Source organism: Uloborus diversus, chromosome 10 (assembly GCF_026930045.1).
Source record: "Uloborus diversus isolate 005 chromosome 10, Udiv.v.3.1, whole genome shotgun sequence".
Classification (NCBI taxonomy): Eukaryota; Metazoa; Arthropoda; class Arachnida; order Araneae; family Uloboridae; genus Uloborus; species Uloborus diversus.
In genome coordinates this window covers 75,045,978-75,072,102 of record NC_072740.1, presented here as the reverse complement: position 1 = coordinate 75,072,102, position 26,125 = coordinate 75,045,978, and the positions used below count along the sequence as shown (strand labels likewise).

General features: G+C 31.3%; 1 protein-coding gene across 1 annotated transcript in view; it reads right to left on the bottom strand.

The window, feature by feature from the left end:
* LOC129231056 (BAI1-associated protein 3-like) overlaps positions 1-20,104 on the bottom strand; it is a 196,343-nt gene extending 176,239 nt beyond the window's left edge. The window contains exons 1-6 of the mRNA XM_054865304.1: positions 20,087-20,104; positions 17,773-17,862; positions 11,654-11,821; positions 7,607-7,673; positions 1,330-1,570; positions 105-149 (exon numbers count right to left, since the gene is read on the bottom strand). Coding sequence (XP_054721279.1) covers positions 105-149; positions 1,330-1,570; positions 7,607-7,673; positions 11,654-11,821; positions 17,773-17,862; positions 20,087-20,104 — 629 coding nt within the window. The remainder of the gene's footprint in view (positions 1-104; positions 150-1,329; positions 1,571-7,606; positions 7,674-11,653; positions 11,822-17,772; positions 17,863-20,086) is intronic.
* Positions 20,105-26,125: the final 6,021 nt, after the last annotated feature.

Sequence of the window (26,125 nt, the reverse complement as noted above, 5' to 3'; positions counted from 1 at the left end):
ATGTTTGTCTTTAAAAAAATCTTGCCTAAATTACAACACACATATTCAAAAACCAATTTAAGTTAAAGTATAATGCTACTTGAAGATATAAACTAAGTACATACCAAATGTCCAGATGCAAACGATCGGACCTAGCATCGTCAATGTCCCTAGAAAAAAAAAGAAAACGTTTTACTTTTGTCCATAAAAACTGAAATCGTGCATACATACAAAATAGTTTAGAGAGAAGCTGATATAATACAATAGTTTATAGACTTGCTGAAGGTAAGCCTTGGACTTTGGTATTCTTTAAACGATTCCCACAGCTCTCCTAATGCACGTAGAAACTTCGAACAGACTTGTTCTTACGCAGAAAATTCCAAGCTTTTGAAAGACATGAAACTTAAAAATGTGAAGGAAATATTTATTTCCCATATTATCTAATTTATGTGAAAAACCGATTTAAAGGAACATAATCGAATTTTAGAAAAAATGCTTTGCGGTGCACTGCACAGCCTTATGCAACGAACTAATTTTGTGTGAGTCGATAGATATCAGAGATGTACAGTAAAGTGGCCTTTTCTTACATTTGAGGACAAAAGGAGACACTATATGAAGGAGATTAGGAGACTGTTTTCTCCAGTCACTTTTATCAAAAAGTTCTTTAATGTAACTTTTTGAAACTCGTATGAACTTGCATGTTTTTGGAGCTATATAACTGGCGCATTTGCTAATACTTCAGTGATGTTAAACGGATACCATTGTCTCAATAACACATTGATTGATATAAACTACTTTTAACGTGTGTTTTGCACGCCAATTACAAAAGTCAATGCGCAAATACTTAGCTACTAATTTAATGAACCATGACCCTTTTAAAATAAACAACAAACGTTTTGAAGCACAAAAATTGTAAATAACTGCAGACACGTGTTTCGGTGTTACAAGGAACACCTTTTTCAAAACAAAGAAGTGTGAGCTTCTGGATGAAAAGTCATCCGAAAACAGCAACACGGTGGAACAGGAGACAGTATGAATACAAAAAATAGAAATTTAGAAAAAACAAAAAAGACAAAATGACACCTGGAGCCGAAATTTATTATATCATTCCAACAGGAAAAAACAGTTAAGTATTAAATTTCCAAGAAAACCCATAAACAATGCAAAATATCCAAAAATGAAACCACTCTGAGCAACTACCCTTTTCTTCACTACATTAGAATTAAACGATCAAAAATATCTTCCATGCTTACAAAATCAATTCATATTCATGTCAATATCAAAAACTATGCCGTAGCAAAAAACCACATGGCCAGCTAAAAAGGACATGGAAAACAGGCAGTGACTTACAATCGGAATTTCTCTCTCCATCTGGGATTTAATGTAGCTTTCTTCACTGTGGTTGTCCGAATAAACTTGGCCGGTAATACATCACTGTTACTTCTATCCCTTTTATCCTTCCTTTTAAAGGATGCACCAAATCTCTTAAGGCTGCGGCGATGGCTGCCTTCTTCGTCTCCATCTGAACGACGTCGGCTGTCACGATCCGGGTCAGTTTGGATGCCCAGCATACAATAAGGATCACTGAAACCTGAAACAAATGTAATAATGAAGCTTTGTGTTTAAGCATATAACAAAGAGATATGTTGGAACAGATGGTTCAGTTTCATGTTTGAGCAGATAAATAAAGTGTGATGTTGGAGCAGATAATCAAGTTTTATGTTTGAGCTGATAATCAAGTTTTATGTTTGAGCAGACAATAAAGTGATTATTAATTTTTCCGTTTCAAGCTGTTGAAATTTTTTGATATTGATTACTTTTTGTATATAGAGTGAGGATGTACTTACAATGAACAAATTCGTCTAGTATAAATATTTTCGTTTTAGTATTGAAGATTTATGATTTAGTGTATGATAAAGAGTCGTGTTTTAGAAGATGGTAAAATTTCATGTTTGAACATGTAATAAAGGGCGACGGTGGAACACATAATCAGGTTTGATGTTTAAGCTAACAGTAAAGTGACAAGATTTCTGTTTTTAGCTCTTAGGCATTTTTAACATGGGACATTTTTTCCATGTCAAATGTTGATGAAAAATCTGAATAAATTCCTAGATTTTGTGTTTAAATGTTTTCGTTTAAATGATAAAATTTTATGTAGTGCTAATCATAAAGAGCAGTTTTGGAGCAGATAGTTAAGTTTCACGTTTGAGCAGAGAATCAAGTTTAATGTTTGAACAAACAATAAAGAGATAATCAAGCTAACTGCTTGAGCAAACAATAAAGAGATAATAGCCTTTTCTGTTTCAGATCGTTGAAAATTTTTGACTTGGTTATCTTTTTGCATGTCATGTGATGATGTAAATACAATGAGCAAACTCGAATATTTTGTGCGTAAATGTTTTCAGACTATTGTTGTTTTTATGTTTACATTGTCAGTTAGTATAATGTTATGAAATACTTAAATTACAAGACTGCTACGATAGCAAATAAAGTTAAAGAAATATTATTATTAGTTAGTGAATGCTAAAAATGTTCGTATCTTTTGTTCAGTAGTAATTTTGTGCTACATTCATGATTAAACTGTATTGTATGATGATTTTTACGCACAGTTGCAACACTTAGCAAAACATGGCAATTAATTCTTACCATATCTTACAGCAGTTGCTTTAGAATGCTCTTATTTTCATCGTCTATGGTTTTAACTAAGAGAAATGTGAAATAAATTAAACATAAAAAAAGTAAAGCAAGACTAAAGTAAAGACTAAAAGTAAAGCCGTTTTTTCATTTCGTGAACTACTAAATCCGAAGATCCTTTGAAATGATAAATGCAAAAGAATTAGTCGGTTAGACACAAAATTAAATAAGTAAAAAATTAATGTAATTGTTCAATACAATATAGTAAGCAAAACCAAATTAGCCACTTAAAAATCATTAAAAGTATTCAGAACAAAAATAGCTTTTAGTAGATTAGGGGTTTTACTAGCAAAATAACCAAATAAATAGAGCCTTCTAAATTCCTCCTGTTTTTTTTTATCCTGGCTCTTTTGAAAAGCAGTGATATTCTTGAAAAATGAAAATAACTTTTCAAAAGATTGTTATATAACTGAAAATGTCATTCACTGTGAAGATTTTCGCATAAAATTTAAGATATATATACCTATAATAAAAAATGTGCATTTTTAAATTTACTACAGCTTGCAAAAGTGACAGATAGTAGTTCAAAAGTCTTGACCAACGACTTAATTCTGGGTATAATGAAAGGTAATTTCAAAGAAATTCAAATCTTAGTGCGGTCCGTTTGGCATTGTTAATTATAAATACAATGACATTGAAGTGTAACAGATATTTGAATTTTAGACGATATTCCCATGATAAGAATGAAAACATACATTATAGATACCAATTCTTAAAGATATTTGTTCTTTTATTGTGTGATAGCGTTTAGTAAAATTGGTTCTTTCTTTCTCATAGGTACGTATTAGAGTGTCTGCGTTTTTATTTTCATTTCAAATAACATTTCTGGATAGCAAAATTAAAACCTAAACGAAAAGTATTAACTATCACTCTATTGTTTTCAGTCATCAGCATTATAACATTACTCTTTTAAACCATAAAAATTGGTTTAAAAATAAACTTGTTACGAGTTTTCTAAAATGCTAATTAATAAGTAAGGAATGTATCTGCAACAAATTTTGTTTTGAAGCAAAATTACGATGGAATTCCAGAGGAATTAAATTAAACTTTCCAAAATATCAGTGATACCAACTTTCTTCGTTTCGGTATCTAAATAAACGCTGAACAATGAAGCTTCATCGCAGATTAGATCATTCATTAACACTAAGAAAGCACTTGTGGTCTTAAAACAATGTTCTTTGTTTGTTTCAAAGAAACAAATTTCGTCTTTTAGCTTTACCTCACTATTTCAAAGCCATAAACTCTGCGCTATTGCGGATGACTAAAATGTTTGATCTGCAAATTCTTCTCAGTGTGAGATTTTCCGAAAATTTACCCATTAAAGCTAAATTTAATTAATTATAGTAAACTGAAAGGAAATAAAAAGCTTTCAATTTGCTTAAGCAGCTTAAGCTTTTATCCACATTAAAAGATTTTAGTAAACCAAAATCAAAGTGTGCGAGGAATGCATTATTTATTTTGGAAATTTCAAGAAAGTAAGTGGGAAAAATACATGAAACACAATGTGATCTGATGCATATTTAAACATAGTTTTGTGAGATATAACAAAGCAAGTTAAAACTGTGTTCAATAAAAGAAATAATTTAAGTATAATTTTATTGATAAACAAAGAAAAGTCACATATATTGAATTATTTTTCCAATGGTAATAGTGTGCTTTTAAACTTCACGATGCAGATACAGTAAACTGTACAGCACATGACGAATTGACTGTATATCATCGAAAATGGGAATATTCACATGATTAAATGCTCAGAACGTAGCGTCAAGAAGTACATTGAGATTCATGGTGATGATTTAAGCGAGTCACGTTTAAAACATTAAACGATCGAGCAATTTCGATTTCTTCCGTTGCGTAATTTCTTCTTTTTTCCCCTTTATCGTTGTTAAAGATCTCGTTTAGAAGTAAAAACATAAGTGTGATCATTAAACGTGAAGAGTTTAAATTTGAAGAACTACTTTTTTTACTCAAAAGCTCTGGGAATTGTAAAAACAATGTATTAAATTAAACAATTGTACAGCATAAGAATTGATTTCGTGCTTGAAAAGTGAAAGAAAATAAAACAGCGTAAAAAGGCACGAGGTTCGCAGCAAAATTAGACTACGCGTGTTTCGGGGATTCAACGAACCACTTTTGCAATGCAAAAGGAGATTGTTTGGACTTGAAGACAATCCTCAATATCTTCAATTCTTTGGTATAAAGACATTTGGCCTTGTCGGATATCTTTACATCCATTTTTTTTTTTTTTTTTTGCAATGGTACAACCTGTTCTCTTCAAGCATCTGGAAGAATAAAATTTATATTTTTTTCAAATACTTCACCGTACATTTTGATGCATCGAGGTTAGAAAATAGTACATGGCAGTCTTTCATGTGTTTCAACGAGTTCCTGCGTTATTAACTTTAAATGTGATTTTGAATGTTGTGATTTTTTTCATTCTTTTATGGTTGAGAAATTATATCTCAGAATTTACAAAACCCGCTTGTCATTTATAACAAGAATGGTATAGAAAATAAGATGTCCACTTTTTATTTTATTAATAATGCCTCAGCAAGCATTTGTGATAAAAATTAGCACATAAGAAGCACATGGTGCGTTTTCAAGAACAAAAAGACATTTTTTACGTAACACAGTCAAGTTCATGCTCAGACTATATCTCTACTTCTTTGTTTCTAATGAATAAGGAAATTCAACCACGTGTGTAAGAAACTTATCGAAATTAGCTGCAACGGTTACTGTGCTTAAGTGCGCAGTAAAACACAAGTGAAAATAGTTGAAAGTTTCTCAGGATTTCAAATGAGATTAAATGCTATTGCAAAAAATAACATTTTGGAAACCCATCACAATTCATATTTCTAACATTAGTAATCTTTTTTAACGAGTGTATTTAGTAGTTACGATTTCAGTAAGAGCTTTTCTCAGATATTTCATTTTTCCCTCTTTTGTGTGCATACGAAACCGAATTTAGTTGGCGTTAATTTTATCAGCATTTTACGATACCTAATAAAAACATATATCGTGGTTCTAATCATGTTTCTATCTGTTTTTAAGCTTATTTGTTTCCGATTCTAAATGGTGACATAACCGGTGTTTCAAATTAGGAACACATAAGTAAAAGGATTTATCAATAAATTACTTCTACAAACGAAGCAAAAAACAAATAGTTAATTTCTGATAATAATTGTATTACTTTCATTTGGGCCTTATATAAAACGCAGGGTTAAAATTTAAACGATTAGTTGTGTGGTACATTTTTATAGCTGAAATTTATCTGAACATTTTTGATCGTCAATAAAATTAGTTCAAGTATGTGTCTTTGCATGTCAACAACTGCTACCATCACCAGATTTTCTTTGTCCGAATCGTACAAGTGCTTGTTTATTAGTCTGTTTTGTAAGAAAATTAGTCTCCTTGATTCGAATCGTAAAAACTCCCTCTGAACTTGCCCAAACGCACGGACAGAGAATGAACTTGAAGAAAGAGTTACGATAGTGTGGTCTAAAGATTTCAAACTATAAAATTATGAGCGAACTCAACGTCAAAATAGGTATCAGGGCAGTATCATTAAAAAACAACTAGTACATCAGACTCACAATTTCTGTTTAGCAAATCATCGTTCAATTTCGTTCACCCACATGTGATTAAAACAACCACTTCTATTTTGTTTAATTTCACAGACCAGCCAAGAAGGTTACCAGCATTAGATATTTTATATAATAGATGAAATAAATTTTTTTCTACAAGAATTAGGTAAGTATTAAAACCAAATGAAGATCTAGGTCAAAAATAAATGGTACTTAAATAAATGTGTAATCGTCATACTATCTAGAATATAAGTGTTATCCAAAGGGCATAATTTCCCAATAGGCGGAGTAGGCAGCTGCCTAGGGCGGCAAAAGTTTCAGGGGCGGCAAAATTTTGCTTTAACCACGTATTTTTTTTTTTTTTCAATTATTATTATTGAAGCTAATATTCTTTCATTTTCCATAGTGACATCCTTTTCTTGCAATTTAATAAGTTTTACTTTCACTTATCTTATGAAAATGAAATATTTTTCAAGCATGTGGAAATAGATGTGTGTAAAACAGTAAGTGTGAAGACGAATGGAGGTGTCGATTGCAGAAAAGCAAGTGTCATTGCGTTTGACCAGAAGCTCCAACAAGAATGGAGTTTGACAAATATTTTTAGTGCCATAGTAAAGTTTATTCAATTATGGTTTCTTCAGTGATTGACGTGTATTTTCTCTTCTACATTATTAATATTTAAAAACCTTTCGCTTAATAGTAGTAAGTCTGGGTGGCAAATGAAATTGAGTGATGAGCGAAAAAGGCTGAATGATTTTAAATGAAAAAAGCTTGCTCTCTTAGTTAAAAACCGATGAACAAAAAGGAGTCCTCAAAAAGTTTTTAAAAAGTGATACTTTTTTTCAAGTGGGCAGTTTTCAAAAGCAGAATCTTTGGGCTTTTTGGAATGTAATCCAGTAGCAATTTACAAGTGAAATACCATCGAGCAATGAGGAGTGGTTAGAAACGTAAAGTGAGTGAACGTAATAACACGGAGGAAATTATTTAAATCGTTGATTCACAGATGAAAACAATTCGCAATTTGCCGAATGATAAAATACGAGTATGCACGAATATCATACATTCAGAACACCTAATCGGATGGAACGTTAAGCATCATTAAAAAACAATTTTAAAAATTAAAAATAATAATAATAATCTCAATGTTGCAATTTTGTCTCTAAATTTTCCAAATAAGTAATTTTGGGGAGATCACATGCGTTTTTTTTTTTTTTAATTCACAGAAATTTTCATCTTTTTTTTTTTTTTTGATGGGGGTGGGCGGCGGATTTCTGATTTGCCTAGAGGCGACGTGGAGCTAAATTTGGCTCTGGTTATCCAACATAAGTGCACTGAAAACATAAGCTTACCATTAGGATCTTTAGCTTCTAGACCACGTGCTTCCATCACCGTCACATTCAGCACGGAAATAGGAGGCTAAAAAATAAAGCAAAAGAACGTCTACTTATTAAATGCGTTTACCTTTAGAAAATCGATTTTGCTAGTTAATTAAGCAAACGCAAGCAGAACCGTTCATACAGCAGGATATTTGTTTAAGCATTAAAAGTTTGAAAGAAAAAAGCGTCACACCCAAAACAGAGTGGATGCAAATTTGCCGTAGCAAAATTATCTCCGTTTATTTTAAGAAAACAAGAAGTATTTCTATGGAGATTAAGCCACCACTTTGCACGCTTTTTCAAACGCTTTTATTAGCTTATAAGTGGATAAAGAATTTCTTTCGCCTTTTAAACCACGAAATTTTGCGTCAAAGTAACGTTTAGTGCTACTCTGAGGAGCCGCAAGAATTTTTAAGGCTTTTAAGTGGAATAAAAGCATAATCCTGGCATGCACAAGGATCCCTAAGTTTTCGCTGCATAATGTGCTGTAAAAGTGAAAAATATTGATTTGTTCTAGAAAGTATATTTATGTTTACATTGAAGATATTCCAGACCGTAAAAAGGTGATAAAAATGAGGCACAAATTATTAATTTCATTTAATAACGTAATTACGTAAACTAATTCACAATTAACGAGCTAAGCACATAAACATGTTTGGACATGTTTCCTTTTCCTAAGACTCTACGAATATACTTGTTATCAATTACATCAGTTGTAAAATGTGGAAAACATGATAGTCACATCCAATCCCCCCCCCCAGAAAAAAAAAAGAAAAATCAGGCCTCACGTTTTGCTTAGTATACTTAAAACACACTAATAATTTTATTTTCTCAAACAAGTTGCAATTTCTTGAAAATCTACTGCTATGAGAAATATAGGACGTTAAAGGGGCTTCCGTGGTCAAGCAGTCGGAAGTACTTGCTCCGACAGCCAGTGGCGTAGCTAGACCCGACTTTCGGGGGGGGGTTACTTCTTTTATATATATATATATATATATATATATATATATATATATATGTGTGTGTGTGTGTGTGTGTAATCGCTTGGAATTTTTTCCTTTCTCTTCTCTCTTCTTTTTCTCTTTTTTTTTTGAGACTAACTTTTCGGGGGGGGGGGTTGTCCCCAAACCCCCCCCCCCTTAGCTACGCCCCTGCCGACAGCTGTCTGCTCGCACTAGAGGAGATCGCGGGTTCGGTTCCGGACATCTCCTTCGTTCTTTTTGTGATGCAAATTTCTTTCTGACTTACGCTACACGTGCCGTCTACTTCCTATAGATCATGGTGAAACGTGTGTAATACCAACAATAATGAACAAGAGTTATAAAACAACTAAAAAAACGTTCAAAATTTATTTTCGTATACCTCTTTGAAATGGAATTTTTCATCTTTTAGAACATTCTTTAAATAAAAATATTTTGTGAAGTGCAGAAGATCAGTCTATATCAAAACAATTGACATGAAAAGAATCGCTGATACAGAAACAAAATTTATTGCAGAAAGGTTCGAATCCTAACGAAAATTTCTGTTATAAATTCTGTTATAAATTCCTCCTAAAGAACATCGCAACGAAATAATACTGATTGTATAAAGAAGATAAAAAAGTGTAGCTGAAAACTTCAAAGCTGATTTCCCAAAATTCACTTATTTATCAAAGAGCCTTCACGAAAAAAAAAAGAAAAGAAACACAAATTCTCGGTTACTTTAAAATATAAATAAGCTCGAATATAAATACTTATTTTTGAATATTATTCACAGTATACGTTACTTGGAGTGACAAAACCACCAATGATATAGTGTTTGTGTGTTTAGATTTATTCATTTTGTGTGTTAGGAATCTGATAGATAGTCGACATTTTCTGGAGGACTACCTTTCTTCATGGAAAAAAGGACGAGGAAAATTGAATTCAAAGGTTAAAATAGATTGAATTCTTACGTCAATATTTTTAGAGAACGAATCCAGAAGAAATCATTTAAAAGATTGCTTTCAAATTCTTTACAATTTTTCGTATTAAATCTAGATTTATTTGGACAATTTTTGAGCAAAAAAAATCTCGCTTTAGCCTCGTTTAGAAAATCTCAGAAAGTGTATAATATAATATTTGTTTAAAAATGAATTTTAGCTCATTAATTGTTAAAATTTTTTGCAGTATTCATGTAATCTATAAGCATTTCAGATGGAAAATATTTGGAACAAGAACGTTTCCAGCACCTAAAAAAAATACCTCTTTTTTAGCGTATAAAATAATACGCACTCAAATGGGGTAGTAAAATCATACATAATAATTCCCACCTTTTCTTTTAAATGGTGAGAAATTGATCCAATCATTTACTGCTACTTTAATTTGTTAGTTACGCAAAGCATGAATCAGAGATTTATAAATCGAAAATTAAGAAATACAGGGTGCATTCCGAAAGTAATGCGATTAAATTTCCCACTCCACTGTTATTGGTCGGAGTGGAATCGAACATGTTTGGGTAAAGCGAGGGAGACCCTGAGGTTTGTCACGAAACTGGTCTCAGTGTTCTCTGGCGCGTATTTCAACACAATTGTGGTTTCAATTAGTTTCACTGGTTATCTTAAGTTACTAAAAAGTTTTTGTTATTAATTTCACCTTCCCAGCAATTTTTGATGTGCAAATTTATGTTTTTCCATCTACCCCATTAATACTTACTCTGGGGTAAGTGAAAAAACCAAGACTCTCATTCTTTTTCTATTGAAAGATTAAATTAATTTTTACATAAAGTGCACTTTTGTGTGTATTATACATAAATTCATCGCAAAATTTAATTTCTTATACGGTTTCTCTTATTAAATGATTTTAGATTACATATGGGGATTTCAGCTGTTCGCATGCAGCCTACGGGAGATTCATTTAGTGTTGTTGATGTACAACTTTTTATTCAGTGAATTTTTTGGAGCTTCGTTTCATGAGCTTGTGCAAAACACACAATTTTTAACTTTGGCACTTAATTTACTTCAATAGTTTAATTAAAGTCAACCACGAAAATTATGTCAAAAGCAAAATTATGTATGCCGAAAATTAAAGACCTAAAAGTTACGAGGGTCAATCAAAAAGTATTTGCGCCTTTTTTTTTAGCCAAAATATGGCTGTTAATACAAGGCAAACATATACATTCCCAGCACTGACAGTTCCTTGAACCGTACCAGCCGCATCTGACTTTTGCTTCAATGACCGGAGCTGCTATAAGTCATTCAAGATGGCTGTTGTTCTTCAAACGTCCAGAGCTTATGACCAGCGAAGTGTTATTCGTTTTCTGTGGATCAAGGGACAAAAGCCCCTTGATCCACAGAAAACGAATCATCTTCAATCAACTTCATCGCAAAATTTAATTTCTTATACGGTTTCTCTTATTAAATGATTTTAGATTACATATGGGGATTTCAGCTGTTCGCATGCAGCCTACGGGAGATTCATTTAGTGTTGTTGATGTACAACTTTTTATTCAGTGAATTTTTTGGAGCTTCGTTTCATGAGCTTGTGCAAAACACACAATTTTTAACTTTGGCACTTAATTTACTTCAATAGTTCAATTCACAGTGCAATAGTGCAATTCACAGTCCATACCTTGCCCTAGTGATTATCACGTTTTCGTTCAACTGAAGAAGTTTCTGCCAGGACAGAGATTCACACGTGACGAAGAAGACAAGAACGCAGTCCGACGGTGGTTCCACAGACAGTCGGAAGAATTCTATCACAGGGGGATCTCTAATTTAGTGCTGCGATGGGACAAATGTCTGAACCGGTGTGGTGGCTATGCGCAGAAAGTGTAAGTGGCATAGTGTACTACGTATATTTATTAATACCTGTATGTATATATTTTTTGGCAGATAAAAAATAGGCGCAAATACTTTTTGATTTGCCCTCGTATATCAGCAAGGAGAGAAAGAGAACCATTTTGCGCTACTAACGAAAACAATATTAAAACTTTCTTAGTTAAGAGTATACTTTTTAACTTTCGCTTTAGTACAGCTAACTGGAAATTATTTTTATGACATACCTTTTCTTCTTCAGCAATTGCCATGAATTTCGCATGTTCTTCTTGACTCATATAAAAGGTTTCTCTGGCATACTCATACATATCTTCAGTGTATGATTCATAGCTGCTGCTGTTCGCACCCAACTTGTGTCTGATTGTGTACAACACTTCAACATATAAGTTCTCCCACTAAAAGAGCAAATATTACTAGTTTTTTCATTGTTTTTACGTTGATTAGCGATTATAGGAATTTTTACTTACCTGTGAAAATATTTCGACAGTATTTCATTCTAATATTTGGTGTTATTAATTTTTCCCCCTGATTGATAACTTGAACAATAAATATGCAATTACCAGCCAAAAAAAAAAAAAAGAATGGTGTTGAAAGAGATGAACTCAAACAAAAACTAGTTTAAGATGTGTGAGTGTGATAGGTGTTCCATTTTTTAATGAAAACTTATTTTGAGAACAAAAATGACGGTTAGAAATTTTATTCAAGGGTTAAAACTAATTGAATAAAACACATTTACATAAATGACTGCATAATCTCATCAGATATTTATTTGAATTATGCTTCTAGATGCTAGTTTTGCCCCCATTAAAGAATTGGTGTATCCGCTATCCATATTATTGAAAAGAAATATTTTGTTTTCGAAAACATTCTTTCTGAGGAAATTTACTATTTTTTTTAAAAATACATTGTATTAAAGAATTTTTGACATACAAGAGAATTTAAGAAATTAATTGTAAACTGATTGATTGAATAACTAGTAACAAAAAAGTCTTTTAAATTATATTTATTTAAATTGTATTGAAGTGCATTTTGAAAATAGTTTATACTTCAGAATTAATCATAAATGATGCGATGATGAAAGAGATTTTATTAAAACAAACTTGCGGATGAACTCAAAAATATCTCGTTTTCTGAAGCAAATAATTTGCGTATGATGTCCCACTTTCAAATAACGTCACTTAGTTGGTGTGGGGTAAATACTAACCCTTTTCTGTGAAGTTCCACTTTTAACTCATTTACATTTAAGCTCTTACATAGTTACGTAATTTGTATCAATTTCTACACATTACAAACTTAATAGCATTTTTCGAGACAAAACTGTCTTATGATCCTTATTATTTCCTGTATAAACTCCATTCGGAGATTTTCATTTTTTTTAGAAAACTTATGAAACGTAAACTAACCTTTGTTAGTGTGACCCCGCACATACAGCCTAAAATGCATTTCAGTCTGTCTGACCATGTTATAAGCTAACAATGTAATTTTACATAAATAAGTTAAACTGCTTTGTTATGAAGTTAAAATGTATTCTTTTTTTTTTTTTTTTTGAAAATTATTAATGTTCATACTTAAAAAAAAAGGTTTTACTTCTGCAGAAACGTAATATCAAATAAAACTAATATGTAAATTAGCTATAGATTCAAATAAATGCATTTATTGACATGTGCAATGCACAAAACTCCTGCGAAACATAATAGGGTAAATGACTTGTTTTAAAATATATACCTAATAGAGTAAATGGCCTGGTTAAGGGTCATTCCATAGTGACTAACGTAACATTCGCAGCTGATTTTTTAACTCTTTTTACTTAAAACCTGAAGTAAAAAGAACTTTTTTTGGTTTAATATGCAGATTTAAAATGTACAAGGTGACTATTTTTCATTTCTACCAAGAATTTGATGCAAAATAATCGCCGATAGGTATTTTTTCAGTAAAAAAGGTATTGTGACTAACGTAACATTTTTGCAACCTTGAGAAACAATGCTTATTTTGCGAGGCAAATTTTTCTGAAAGTTAAGTAGGCACTTCAAATTGGCTAATATATTTGTAAAAGGTAAACAAACTATTTTGAAAAATATGCTACATATTTATTACAGCTGAATTTTTTTCGGCCCTTAGTAGCACTTTTACGAAAGACTGTGTGTGACTAACGTAACCATCGAACAGCAAGCTCTTTTATACTTATATTACTTTTACACTTTTTAGGAACTTTTTTTATGTTGTATTATGGTTATTTATTTATTTATTTCAAAATTAGTGTCAGAAATTGAATGGAAGGATTAGTTTAATTAACTCAATTTGAATGTACCAAAAAAAAAAAAAAAAATCTTTTACTAACTGAATAACATCATTTTTAGGCTAATTCAATCCTAAATATCTCTCTTTTAAAAATTAACTTTATACAAGTTGATAGTTTCACCATATTCTAGTATTCTGCCAATACACTAGCTATCGTCATAAGAAACTCCGTAGTACTTTTCAACGACATATTATTCTGCAAGGTTTACTGATTCATCGAACGAACAGTGTTGTATATCTTGATTTAAAATGTAATATTGAAAAAAAAATGTTCAATAAGTTCTGCAGATTGGCATTTTAATTCCAGATATCACCGCAATTGTTTAAATTTCTAAATCATCATTTATGCATTTTCTGTAATATGCTGCAGCAGTGTTTGTTGTTTCCCTGCATCATATAACATCTTCAAATGTTTTTCCAATGAGCTGCCATTTATTCCTTTTAATAATCATCGAAGATATTTTCTAAAAATATAAACGTTTCTCCTTTGTTATGATTGTCTTTCTATTTTATTAATTCTTTAGCTTGGATTCTTGTGTTGAATGCATATTCAGCAGAGTACTCATTTTGTTTTACCCACCCTTCTTTAAAAAGAAAAATTATAATTCTTCTTTAAATTGGAAGGCTTTCTTTTTAAAGAAAACCTTTAAAAAAGCCTTTTTAAAGTAGACAGAAGTTCTACATTGTAACATTTCTAGAGGTGTTTTTAAGCCAAAATATTTTTAATCAATGTAGAATGCGTATTTATTCAAAATTGTTAATGAAAATTTACATTAAATTAAATAATTTTTAAATAATAGCAGTCATTTTTTAAATGTTACGTTAGTCACTTGTAATTGTTATGTTAGTCACAGCTCAAATGTTACGTTAGTCACACTTATTATTTTACATAGTCTGTATCTAAAATACATATTTTGCACTTTTTAAATAGATATGATGCAGATGTAAGAAAATAAAAAGTGTTGACTGGTACAATTATCTGGTTTAGTTTTAAAACAGAAAATAGTACGTTTCCGTGACTAACTTTTAACGCGAATATTTTCAGTGAAATAACCAAACTGATTAAAATACTTATGATATATCTAAAAAGAACAGACTATTTTATTGGTCCAACATCTGATCTTTAAGAATAAGTATAATTTTTTTGAAAATTGGTAAAAAATTTACCATTACGCAAGAAAACTTAGAGGTAAGTTTTTTTTACGTATGCTAAGCCATTTAGAGCCAGACGAAAAGCACCGATTGGAATTTTTACAAACTGTTACTGGATTTATATACCAGAAAGTATGCTGAATGAAATGATACGTCACAATCAGTGGTTTGTGAGAAAAAAACTTCTGAGACTAAGGTTGACATTTGTATGGAACGACCCTAAAGGTTTTTTTTTTCTTTGTTAGATAGTTGTTAAACTGTGATGTTGCAGCTTTAGTTTATGCAAAAAAAAAAAAAAAAAACTACTTCTCACGGTGTTAGAACGCAATTGCAGCATTGCACTTTTATAGCTCTGAAAAGTTCACTAATTTTAAACGATCATGTATACACATTTTTTGATATCGATTGAAATACACTGGTTTGACCAGTTAGAGTCACACCTGCTTAATTATGGGCAATTAAAAAACTAGTAACGACCAAGCTGCATAAAATTATTTTCCGAAAATACGCCAAAACAGTATTCTACGTAATTAAAAGGCTTATTTTTCTTTTTACATAATCAAACTTCAACTTACTAATTCGAGCAACATTAAAATTAAAAAATAGATACCTGACAAATTGCTTTTGAAAAGTCCGTCTGAATAGTAACCAAAAAATATAATAATAATGAAATAAATAAATAGAACTCTTCTACTGCTGCATTTTTTATTTATCGTTCGTAAAATTTAGCTTGTATTTTATCATCAATTCCAAATAAGAATTTTGCTTAAGAGTAGCAAAAAAAAAAAAAAAATTATGATTATTTGCGCTTTAACCTTAAAGAACACGGACAGTTTGGAGTAACATAAGAACACGAGTGGCGTGCTCCGTACGCCAGCTTTTTTTAAAGCTTAACTATCAATTTTTAAATTGATAGTTATTTTTTTCCTATTTAATATAATGTCTAGTAATATTGTAGAAGTAGCAAAGGTTTAATTGAACGAACAGAATTAAAATGAATACAATCACAACATAGTAAAAATGATGATAACGTTTAATTTGCGAATTTCGCAAATATATAATCAAAAAAATAAAAAAATAAATAAAATAAAATAAATAAATAAAAAAAAAATGCATGCATATAAATGATATTTTAGTTATTGAGACAATTCGTTGGCATTTGTTGAACAATTATTGGAGCTCTCACGATTGTATTTTGTTATTTTTATATGATTTTTGCATACAAAATTGGAACATTTGCGTGGGGTTTCTATGAAAAACAATCACAAAGAACACGAGAAAAAGGCAACTTTCGACTTTAAACACAAGTACGTCACTGAACAGACCTTAAAGGGTAAATAATGGCCAGGTGTTGGTCAAGTAACTATTCTGAAATTCACAACTGCTTTCTGGCTGAGTGGCGTACTCAGCACGACGTCCGTGTTCTTAGAGGATAACTAAAATGCTTAACTATTTATATGCCCATTAGCTTGAAAGGATCTTAAGTACCTTATTTAATGGTAAAAATATACTGATATGATGTAAAAGAGCTAAGGAATGAGTAACACGCTGCGATCTGATTAAAAAAAAACAGCAATGTCAATTCTTTACAAAAGAAACCCTTCAAAAACTTAGCTTCAAAGAAAATTTCCTATTACTGACTGAAAAGCATTAAAACAATAAATAACACTGTAGATAAAACTTATGTTTGAAAAAAATGTGGTGTGTGTGTGTGTTTTGTAGAAAAATGCTATTTTGAGAATTCACTAAACGCGTTCCTGCAACATCAATTGCAAACTTGATATTAGCAAAACAAGTCAAACCTGCCCATTACTGGTTAGGTGTCCATAACTGGTCATACCCCACTTATGTTCTTAAAATTGTTACAGATATTAGTTGTCAGACTTTTCCTACTTTAACCCTCAAAAATGCATTGTTCGCTTCAAAGTACCTCTTTCGTAACCGTGTATCACTATTTTCACACACCATGCAAGTTTTTGTTTATCAATGTTAGAAATCACACTAATGAAGAACAAGAACCAAAAAAGATATATTGAATTGCAGTTCCCTTCAAAGATTTTATATTGAAAAGCGGATTCACCAATAATCTACTTTTTACATAATTTTATTTTCCTAGTTGAACTTATAAACGGATGGGGATCATACGACGAGGGGAAGGTTACATAAAATGACTCGTATACGCATACGGGTTATTTTCTCAATTCGTTAACTTTTGTGCCCATATACTTCAATTTAATATTTATTTTCATAATTTAATGACATATTTTATTTGAAATACTCACAAAGAGTATCAACAATGTGTATCAGCCATATTTTGTAATTAAATTCAGTTTTAAAAAATAAAATGTACGTGAATTTAAATTTAAAACCCATTAATTTTAAACTTTGATTTTTTTCGTTGCTGATCATTAATTTGTGTTCTTAAACGTCTTGTATTTTTATAAAAATTAACAGCACTGAACTAATTATTATACGAGGCAGTGAGAAACAAAGGGATGTAAGTAGACATTTTCAAGTTTTGAGTAAAACACGTTTAAAGATAACATCCTAGGTAGGCTTTTATTGAATTTTTTTCTAAATCATGCTGTATAGCAGCAACTACCAGGGCTAGTAGTACCAATCTCTTGCCCCAAGACAGAGAAGAGGTTCACCTACCATGCGTACTGGTTATCTCCAAATTTTTAATTTTGCCAGTTACATCCCTTTGCTTCTCGCTGCCTCATATGACTTTTTCATGCGTGTCATTGGCAAAAGTTGACGTGTTGAGAAAATCAATCATATGTAAATATTACACAAACGTTTGAATGCCAACCAATTCTTTTGGGGTGTAACAACACCAGTTAAAGGGACAGTTTTTGATAATAATATTTCTCTAAGTGTACATGCAATAAATTACCTCTTTCTGTGTTATCTCATATCTAAATTCTGATGCCAGCTCTGGTTCAGCAGGAGGAGGTTTTTCTTTGTCTCCTTCGTCTTGCATGAACTGAAAATATTATTTCAAAATTAATTTTACACAGTATGATAAATGTTTTAAAAAATCCTTATTTCAGAGCAAAACATTTTTATTTATGAAATTCGTCGATTTCTTAAAGTCTTTACCTGAAACGAGGTATTAGTTTTAAGTGCGCTATTTTACATAAGTCATATTCATTGGAAACCACAATGCAACTAATTTTTAAATTTAATTTCATTAATTTATTTGAATGCTGATTTAAAAATGATTGCTTAGTACTATTTATTAAGTCTAGATAATACTGGAAATATATTTTGTATCTTAAGAATATATTTTCAATTTTCTGAGATTTTTTGCAGTTTTTTTCAACAGTAAACGCCGAAGATAAAATCTTTCTCGGCAAACTTCAACTTCAAAAGAATTATAAAAACTATTTCTTGTAAGTGAGTTTTAAATGTAACTTTCAAATGCTATTTATAGAATTCAAAATTATAAAATAGATGCGTTAAATAAGGTTTGGCTAAAAGGCCATGTAGACTAATAAAGCCAACCGTCCACTTTGCTATGTAGGATTGCAAATATGTAAGCCTAACTGACGATGCAGCAATATCAACAAGCTGTTTGCTATCGACAAGCAAAAGTGCAGCAACAGTTATTACAAAAGAGTCTTTTCAATATTGCCTAGTCTTATTTCAAAGTAAAAATAGTTTTTCTTTTTGTGGTTTACTGCAGTTTACTAGCATGAAAAAAGTTGTTTATTGTTCTAAAAAACCTTTGAAGCAAATATGGATTTTTTGATAATGTTTTTGTATTTATTAAATGTGGTTTGGTATGTTCTTATATTGACAATAAAGAATTTTTCATTCTTTTTTAGTTTGACAGTCCTTTTTGGCGTTTTTCTGAGTTCTTCTGATTAGGGACTCCGTTCCTAATCAATCAAATTAGCCGTTTTTTTTTTGTTCAACTGCGGACAAACATAATGTAAACTCTCTCACAGAATGATATTTTTTTAGTAAGTAAAATAATTTAATAAAGTAAAACACCGGATCTCATGCTACGCTAATGGATCATATTAACTTTTTTAGAAACAGCTTACCATTCCTTTACATTAATGTACGGTTACATACGAAGTTAAACAAGCTCAGCGAAAACGAAAGATAAGAAAATAATAGAAAAATAGAGAGAAAGAAGAAAAAAAGACGTAAAAAACCAAACATTATAAATAACAAGAGTCAGCTTGAGAAACCTTAGCAGTTCTCTTTTTATAAACGCAAATAGTGAAAACGTCAATAAATATTTTCTTTTTTAAGGTATTTATCAAACAAAATTAAGAAAAATTATTATAACACGAGAAGAATTTGTGCGTGTATGTGTGAAGTTTGCGATAAACAGATACAAGTAAGCGCAAAAATAAAATTTCCAAAGTAATAAATGATGAGAAGTGTTTGCTTATAAATCAAATTAAATGATAAATGCAATAAATCGAATTAGCATGATACACAATAGCGTTAAACTAAACAGAGAAAGAAAAAAAAACTATTTGCTTAGAAACGCACATTTATTTACCTGATTAAAAGTAACGCCTAGCGACGTTTAATATCACATAACATAGGAAATATTTTCAACGCACTTGACTTTTATTGATTTTGTATTGCGTTGGGGTTGCATGCTACGGACGCGATTGTGAAACCTGAAAGTGGTGCAGCTGTTTGATTTTTACTTTGTTCATTGTCGAGTAAAAACTTGTTTTTTTGACGATTTAATGTCGATTTTGAGTTAGGGAAGCATAGCGTTACGATCCTTCAAGAACTTTTTATGTTTTTTTTTAAGTTTTAGTTTTTATAACAGTTTTTCGGTCATATTTTTTACCATTAGTGCAAAAAGAACTACAACGGATGAAAACATATTTCAAATAATTTGTAGAAAATAACTAAATTTTAAAAAGTTAAATAAATTAAAAAAAATAATATTCACGTGTCACTATTTCTAGACCAGACGTTTCTTATTGATGTTTAAACATCTTAAAAAATGGATGGAAATTTTTATTTTTTCCTAGAAATAAGATGCTATGTTATTTTTGCCCCAAAAAGTAATAAGTCTCTGGACTAGCCTATCGAGCATTTCCAGCATTTTTTTTCCCGATTGTTTATTTTGCATTTTGTAGGATAGAAAAGAACAAATTGCAAATAGATCAAATCTGGCAACTATTTCTCATTTGAAGAAGATACTGCGATTACACCACAAAATGACTTACATTATTGTACCTTGTCATTTGTTAATAATTTTCCAACTGTTGTATAAAAATATGCAACTAAAACCGTGGGTTAATTTCGGCATTACTTTTCCTTTTGACAAAGACGCTATGTATTCGTAAAGACGTATTGATTGTTAAGGCAACTGTTAGTTATCGTACATTATTTATCATTAGCAGTGTTAAAATAAAGAAATAGTAACTTTGTGGCACTAATTTTGGCACTTTTTCTTTGAATATGTCACTATGACTTTGCAAAGAAAAATAAATATTAATACAGCAGCCAAACATTTGTAAATAATTTGTTAACTTAAGATTAAAACGCAGAAATATTTAATGTGTAGTGGAATTCTTGTAGTCTTCTTTCCTGTGAAGAAGGAAGTTAGTATGATTTCAAAGAAAAATAATGCATGTTACTGTAGCAAGTCATTCATAAATAATATTTATTTTCGTGCAGAAATAGAGGAACACTGTATGTGAGTGTGAGCATGTTGAGACAATCTTGAAAGAAAATATCAATTAATGCAACCGATTTAAAATCAAGTGGTACAGTTGGTTGAATATTCATTTTTTTTCCTTCATGTTGTAATTTCTAATTACATTCTGTAAGATTTTTCTAAAACTTTACCTACCTATTTTTCTTTGATCAGTTATTTTTTATTTACATTCATATTTTGACATTGTGTTGCACATTGTAACTGCATCATACTGGCGTATACTCAGTTATACAAACTAAAATAATGATGGGACGCATGTCACCAAACACACTTTTCAGGAAAAGACAACGTTGGCTTCACTTTAAGATAAAGGACAAAACGTGGGGGAAAAAAAAAAAAAAACTCTTGAAATTCATAAAGAGCTCAAAAAGCTTTAGCAACATATGGAATAGTACCGGGATTTTACTCTTATTTATACAGATAGAAAAGTCTTGCAGAAGGGGAGAGCGGAACTAAAAGTTCCGTTTTTCAAACAAGTTCAAGATTTGCTATAGAAGCTTATAGTTCTAGAATTATTATTCCGAAAATAAACTAGAGTATGGTATGCCCCTTTGATGTTAAGATTGTATTTTGACTTGTATTTCGTAAGATGTTTTTATAATTAATTTTATAGTACCTAAAACAAAAAGGAATACCTTGCCCCGCCTTGAACAAGTTGTTCCGCGGTTGGCGCAAGTTGTTCCGATTTAAACCCGACGATGACTAACGATGATCATTTCGAGATTAACAGCTATTCGAGACAAGTAACTTGTTAATGGTATAATTCATGATTTTTTTAAAATATAAGCAAGTGTTCATTTAAAGACTAATAAAGAATATCGTTCGAACAATCGGATGCTTCGCTTAAACTTACAAGAAAAAAAACTTATTTCACGTTTTTAGCATTGATAATTTGCATTTAAAGGTTAAGTTATTATCCTTTAAGTACAAATAGAAACCAACAGAAAAGGAACTGTTAATAAGTACAATAACATTATAATGTATTATTTACATATAACATTGTAATGCAATAAAAACTTTTTAACAAAAAAATTGAACCGCCGAAAAAACTGAAAAGCAAAAAATAATAAACCATTTTAATTAAACCTTAATAACTAAGTTCTTAAACTGATGTAAGTATACCTAAGTATATATTTTTGTAATAATTTAGAGTTTTTAATTAACCTTAATAACTCAGTTCTTAAATTAATGTAAGTATACCTAAGTAGTTTTGAGTCGGTGCCAAACAAGCAAATTAATTATTTTTGTAAAGCGTGAGGCGCAGCGGTGGCGTATGGCGACACGCCCCTTCCCCGGAAAATGCCGAGCGTTCACGAAGTTAAACCCGAACGTCGTCGAGTGGTCTCGAAGAAGCACGTGTCGAGTATTTGGCTGCTACTGAGCTTTTGCCTCATATACAACAGTCAAAATGTTTATATCATTGTTCATCATACTGAAGAAGGATTTCTCATCTTGTTAAAAGCTCAAATAAATGGTTTTGTGGGTCATAGTATTATTCAGCGTAAGTATGGCATAACAACTGTAGCCGTTAATTGCATACATGATCCTGAAGATTTTTCTCACTGGCTGTTTGCCTCTCTCGTGCGAGGTCCCAAAGGTTTCAAAGCTCCAACGAGAGGTACTTTTTGTTGTATATGATCTACTAGTATTCATGATTTAATGATGGCGTGTGGAGGGAGCATTTTTTGAAACATTTATGTTTATCGCCGGACATTTCACATTACATTGCTAATTTTATTTGGTTATTTCTTTAAATTTAAGTAATTTAGGGATCTTTGTTTATTTATTGTTTGGCACCGACTCAAAACTACTTAGGTATACTTACATTAATTTAAGAACTGAGTTATTAAGGTTAATTAAAAACTCTAAATTATTACCAAAATATATACTTAGGTATACTTGCATCAGTTTAAGAACTTAGTTATTAAGGTTTAATTAAAATGGTTTATTATTTTTTGCTTTTCAGTTTTTTCGGCGGTTCAATTTTTTTGTTAAAAAGTTTTTATTTTATAATTTTTTGTGGCTATAATCTGTATGCTTATATTTTTGATTACTTTTAAAATAGCTACCTACCTTACTTTAGCTTTAGCTATTAACATTATATATATATATATATATATATATATATATATATATATATATATATATATATATATATATATATATATATATATAATAATCGTATTTTAACAATTATCTGTTGTGTTACATAAATAATTTTAAAAAAGCAGGCTTTATATACTAACATAGGTAGGCCTACAAAAAATGCTGCTCGGATGAGGAAAAGATGTTTAGAAGAATCTATTAATGAGAAAGAAAAAAGGTTGGAAGCAAACAGAAAGAGAATTACATTAACACGTTCACAGGAGAGTTTAGGTCAGCGCGAGGAAAGACTGTCCAGAATGAGAAGCTACAATAACGATAGGTTATTGCAAGAAGGTGATAAGCAGCGCGCTCGTCGTTTAGATATGATAAGAGAGCGACTTTCAAATGAGAGTGAAGAGCAACGCGCTCATCGTCTAGATCTGATAAGAGAGCGACTTTCAAATGAGAGTGAAGAGCAACGCGCTCATCGTTTAGATCTGATAAGAGAGCGAGTTTCAAATGAAATTGAGGACGAACGTATGCTGCGTTTGGATGCTGCTCGTAACCGTTCAGCAATGGTGGTACTTCACGAATCTTCCAAGGAGAGAACTAATCGTCTGAGCGCCATGCGACAAGCAGCTCGCGAGCGAAGAAACCAGTGTAACGCAGAAAACTTTAAGAAATCAATTAATGTTTATGCTGACTTGGCGTGTTCAATATGCAAAAAAAAAAAAAAAAATGTATCCTCAGCAACGTAGGAAATTGCAAACAAAAAATTTAGGCTCTATTTTGCCTAACGAACTGGTAACTTTAGGTAATATAATTACTTGTTCACGATGCTCAAACAATATTAAAAAACATAAAACTCCACCCCAGGCCTATTGGAACAAAATGTCAGTAGCTGCAATACCTACAGAAATTGATGAGTTATCTTAAATTGAGAAACGTTTTATTTGCAGAGTAGTACCATTTCTTAAAATAATAAAAGTTCAAAATCGTTTGAGCCAAGACTGGTGCAAAGGGCAGGCAATCCTTTTTGCTCAGGATGTGGTCGAGCTGGCGGAACAACTTCCGCTTGAACCTAATCAAACTGGATTAGTGCTCGTAGTAGAAAGTCGTGAAAATTTAGAACATTCTAGGGAGTTTCAAATTGATATAGGTAAACTTCAAGTGGTATTGCAGTGGCTCCTAAAGAATAATGCACTGTATAAAGATGTTCGTGTGCATTTTCCTACTATGATCGATATTTCTACGATAACACAAATTGCTGACGAATTTGCATTTTGTCATCTATTGTACGTTAGCTTTGTTGTACAAACTAACTTATTTGGTTTCCGTTGAAAAAAATATATAACTCCAACATTTTCTTATTGTTAGTACTACTGAATCCAACACACATTTCTTTAAATATCTCGAAAACTCATTTCTGAAGATACTGCCGCTTACCTGCCCACGGCAGTACACACAAGAGACATACAGGTCTGAAGCTCATTCATTGTGAGCTTTTTTTTTTTTGTGATACCCAACTCAGAATCAAAAAATCTTGGAGTGAACAACTAATCACCCCCTCTCCCCCCCTTAGGGTAGGAATTTTTCCCTCAAATTTATAGGGGAATTACTTTCTAATAAAAAAAGAATATTCAAAATCGGACTATTCTGTAAAAAGTTATGTGTGGTCATACATTAAAAAATATATATATATATATACGTGTCGACTTGAGAACCTCCTCCGTTTTTTCGTTGGTTAAAAATAGTATGTCACCATCACTAAACTTCGCCCTATTTTTTCATACAAATCCTGAATATAAAAAATGTTTGACGACTGGCACTGAAAACTAACCCTAATCACAAGTACCAGAGATTGAGAGGTCTACACTGCCGTGTGCAGGTAAAGGGCTATAACTGCAATTTTATCTTTTTTTTTTTTGCATTTTGTCATCATTGTTTGTACGTTAACTTTGTTGTACAAACTAACTTATTTGGTTTCCGCTAAAAAAAATATAATTCCAACATTTCCCAGTTGATAGTACTGAATCCAGCGCACAATTCTTCAAATATCTCGAAAACTCATTTCTGCAGATACTGTCGTTTACCTGCTCAAGACAGTACACACGAGAGACATACAAGTCTGCATCTCATTCATCGTGAGGTTTTTTTTTTATTTTTTGTTATACCCAATTCAGCATCAAAAAATCTTAGAGTGAACTACTAATCGCCACCCTTTCCCCACCCTTAGGGTAGGATTTTTTCCCTCAAATTTATATAGGAACAACTTCAGGCTATACCCTTTCCAATAAAAAAAAGAATATTCTAAATCGGACTATTCTGTAAAAAGTTACGTGTGGTCATATATAAAAAAATCTGTGAGTGAACAACAAATCTCCCCCTTTTCCCACTCTCAGGGTAGGAATTTTTTCTCCAAATTTACATGAGACCAACTTCAGGGTATAACCTTTCCAATAAAAAAAGAATTATCAAAATCGGACTATTTTGTAAAAAGTTATGTGTGGTCATACATTAAAAATCTGTGAGTGAACAACAAATCAACCCACTTTTCCCACCCTTAGGGTAGGAATTTTTTTTCAAAATTTTTATGGGACCACCTTCGGGGTATACCCTTTCCAATAAAAAAGAATTATCAAAATCAGACTGTTCAGTAAAAAGTTATGTGTGGTCATACATTAAAAAAAAATATATATACGTGTCGAATTGAGAACCTCCTCCGTTTTTTCGTCGGTTAAAAATGAAATGCATTAACGATCTCGATTCCTTTTGCCTTCCACCAAACCGCAAAATTTTCATTATTCCAATATTCTTGCAGTATGTACAAAAAAAAAAAAAAAAAAACTCTAAACTTGATAACTGGGCAATGGCACCGCACCATGGTTTATGGTACACAAAAAAAAAACCCTTCTTAATATTTTGTGTCCTTGAGGCTATTTATTTTTCAATTCAGTAAAGATTTTATTAAGTTTATTGTGGTGGGACTAAGGAAAACAAAAAATGTATATTCAGTCATTTGAAAATAGTGATTGAGCATTTTTGATGTGTAATGTATAGAAAACTGACAACTTTTTTGAAGGGATTGATTTGACGTTTTCTATCTGCGTGTTTTCTTAAATACATTTAACATTGATTTCAGCGTATTGAATATTGTATTTTTCACTAACCTGTTCTCTAAGCACTCTGTAACTAATTAAAATTTTTAACTTTTTCCGAGTAAACTCATCTGACAATTACTAAAGTCATTGCACCGTAAAATAGAACTAATAGCTCACGTACAAATTAGTTTATCAACAACACTCTGGATTAAAGGGAAGAACCGAGTTTATCTTTCGGCTAATGTTTGCTCTGCACCTTTCTAACTAGGTGTTAGTTTCGAATCGCTGCAATGAATGATTATTTTGGTATTCCGAAATTTACTAGTACCACAAAGATAACATTTCAATTAAAATATCTC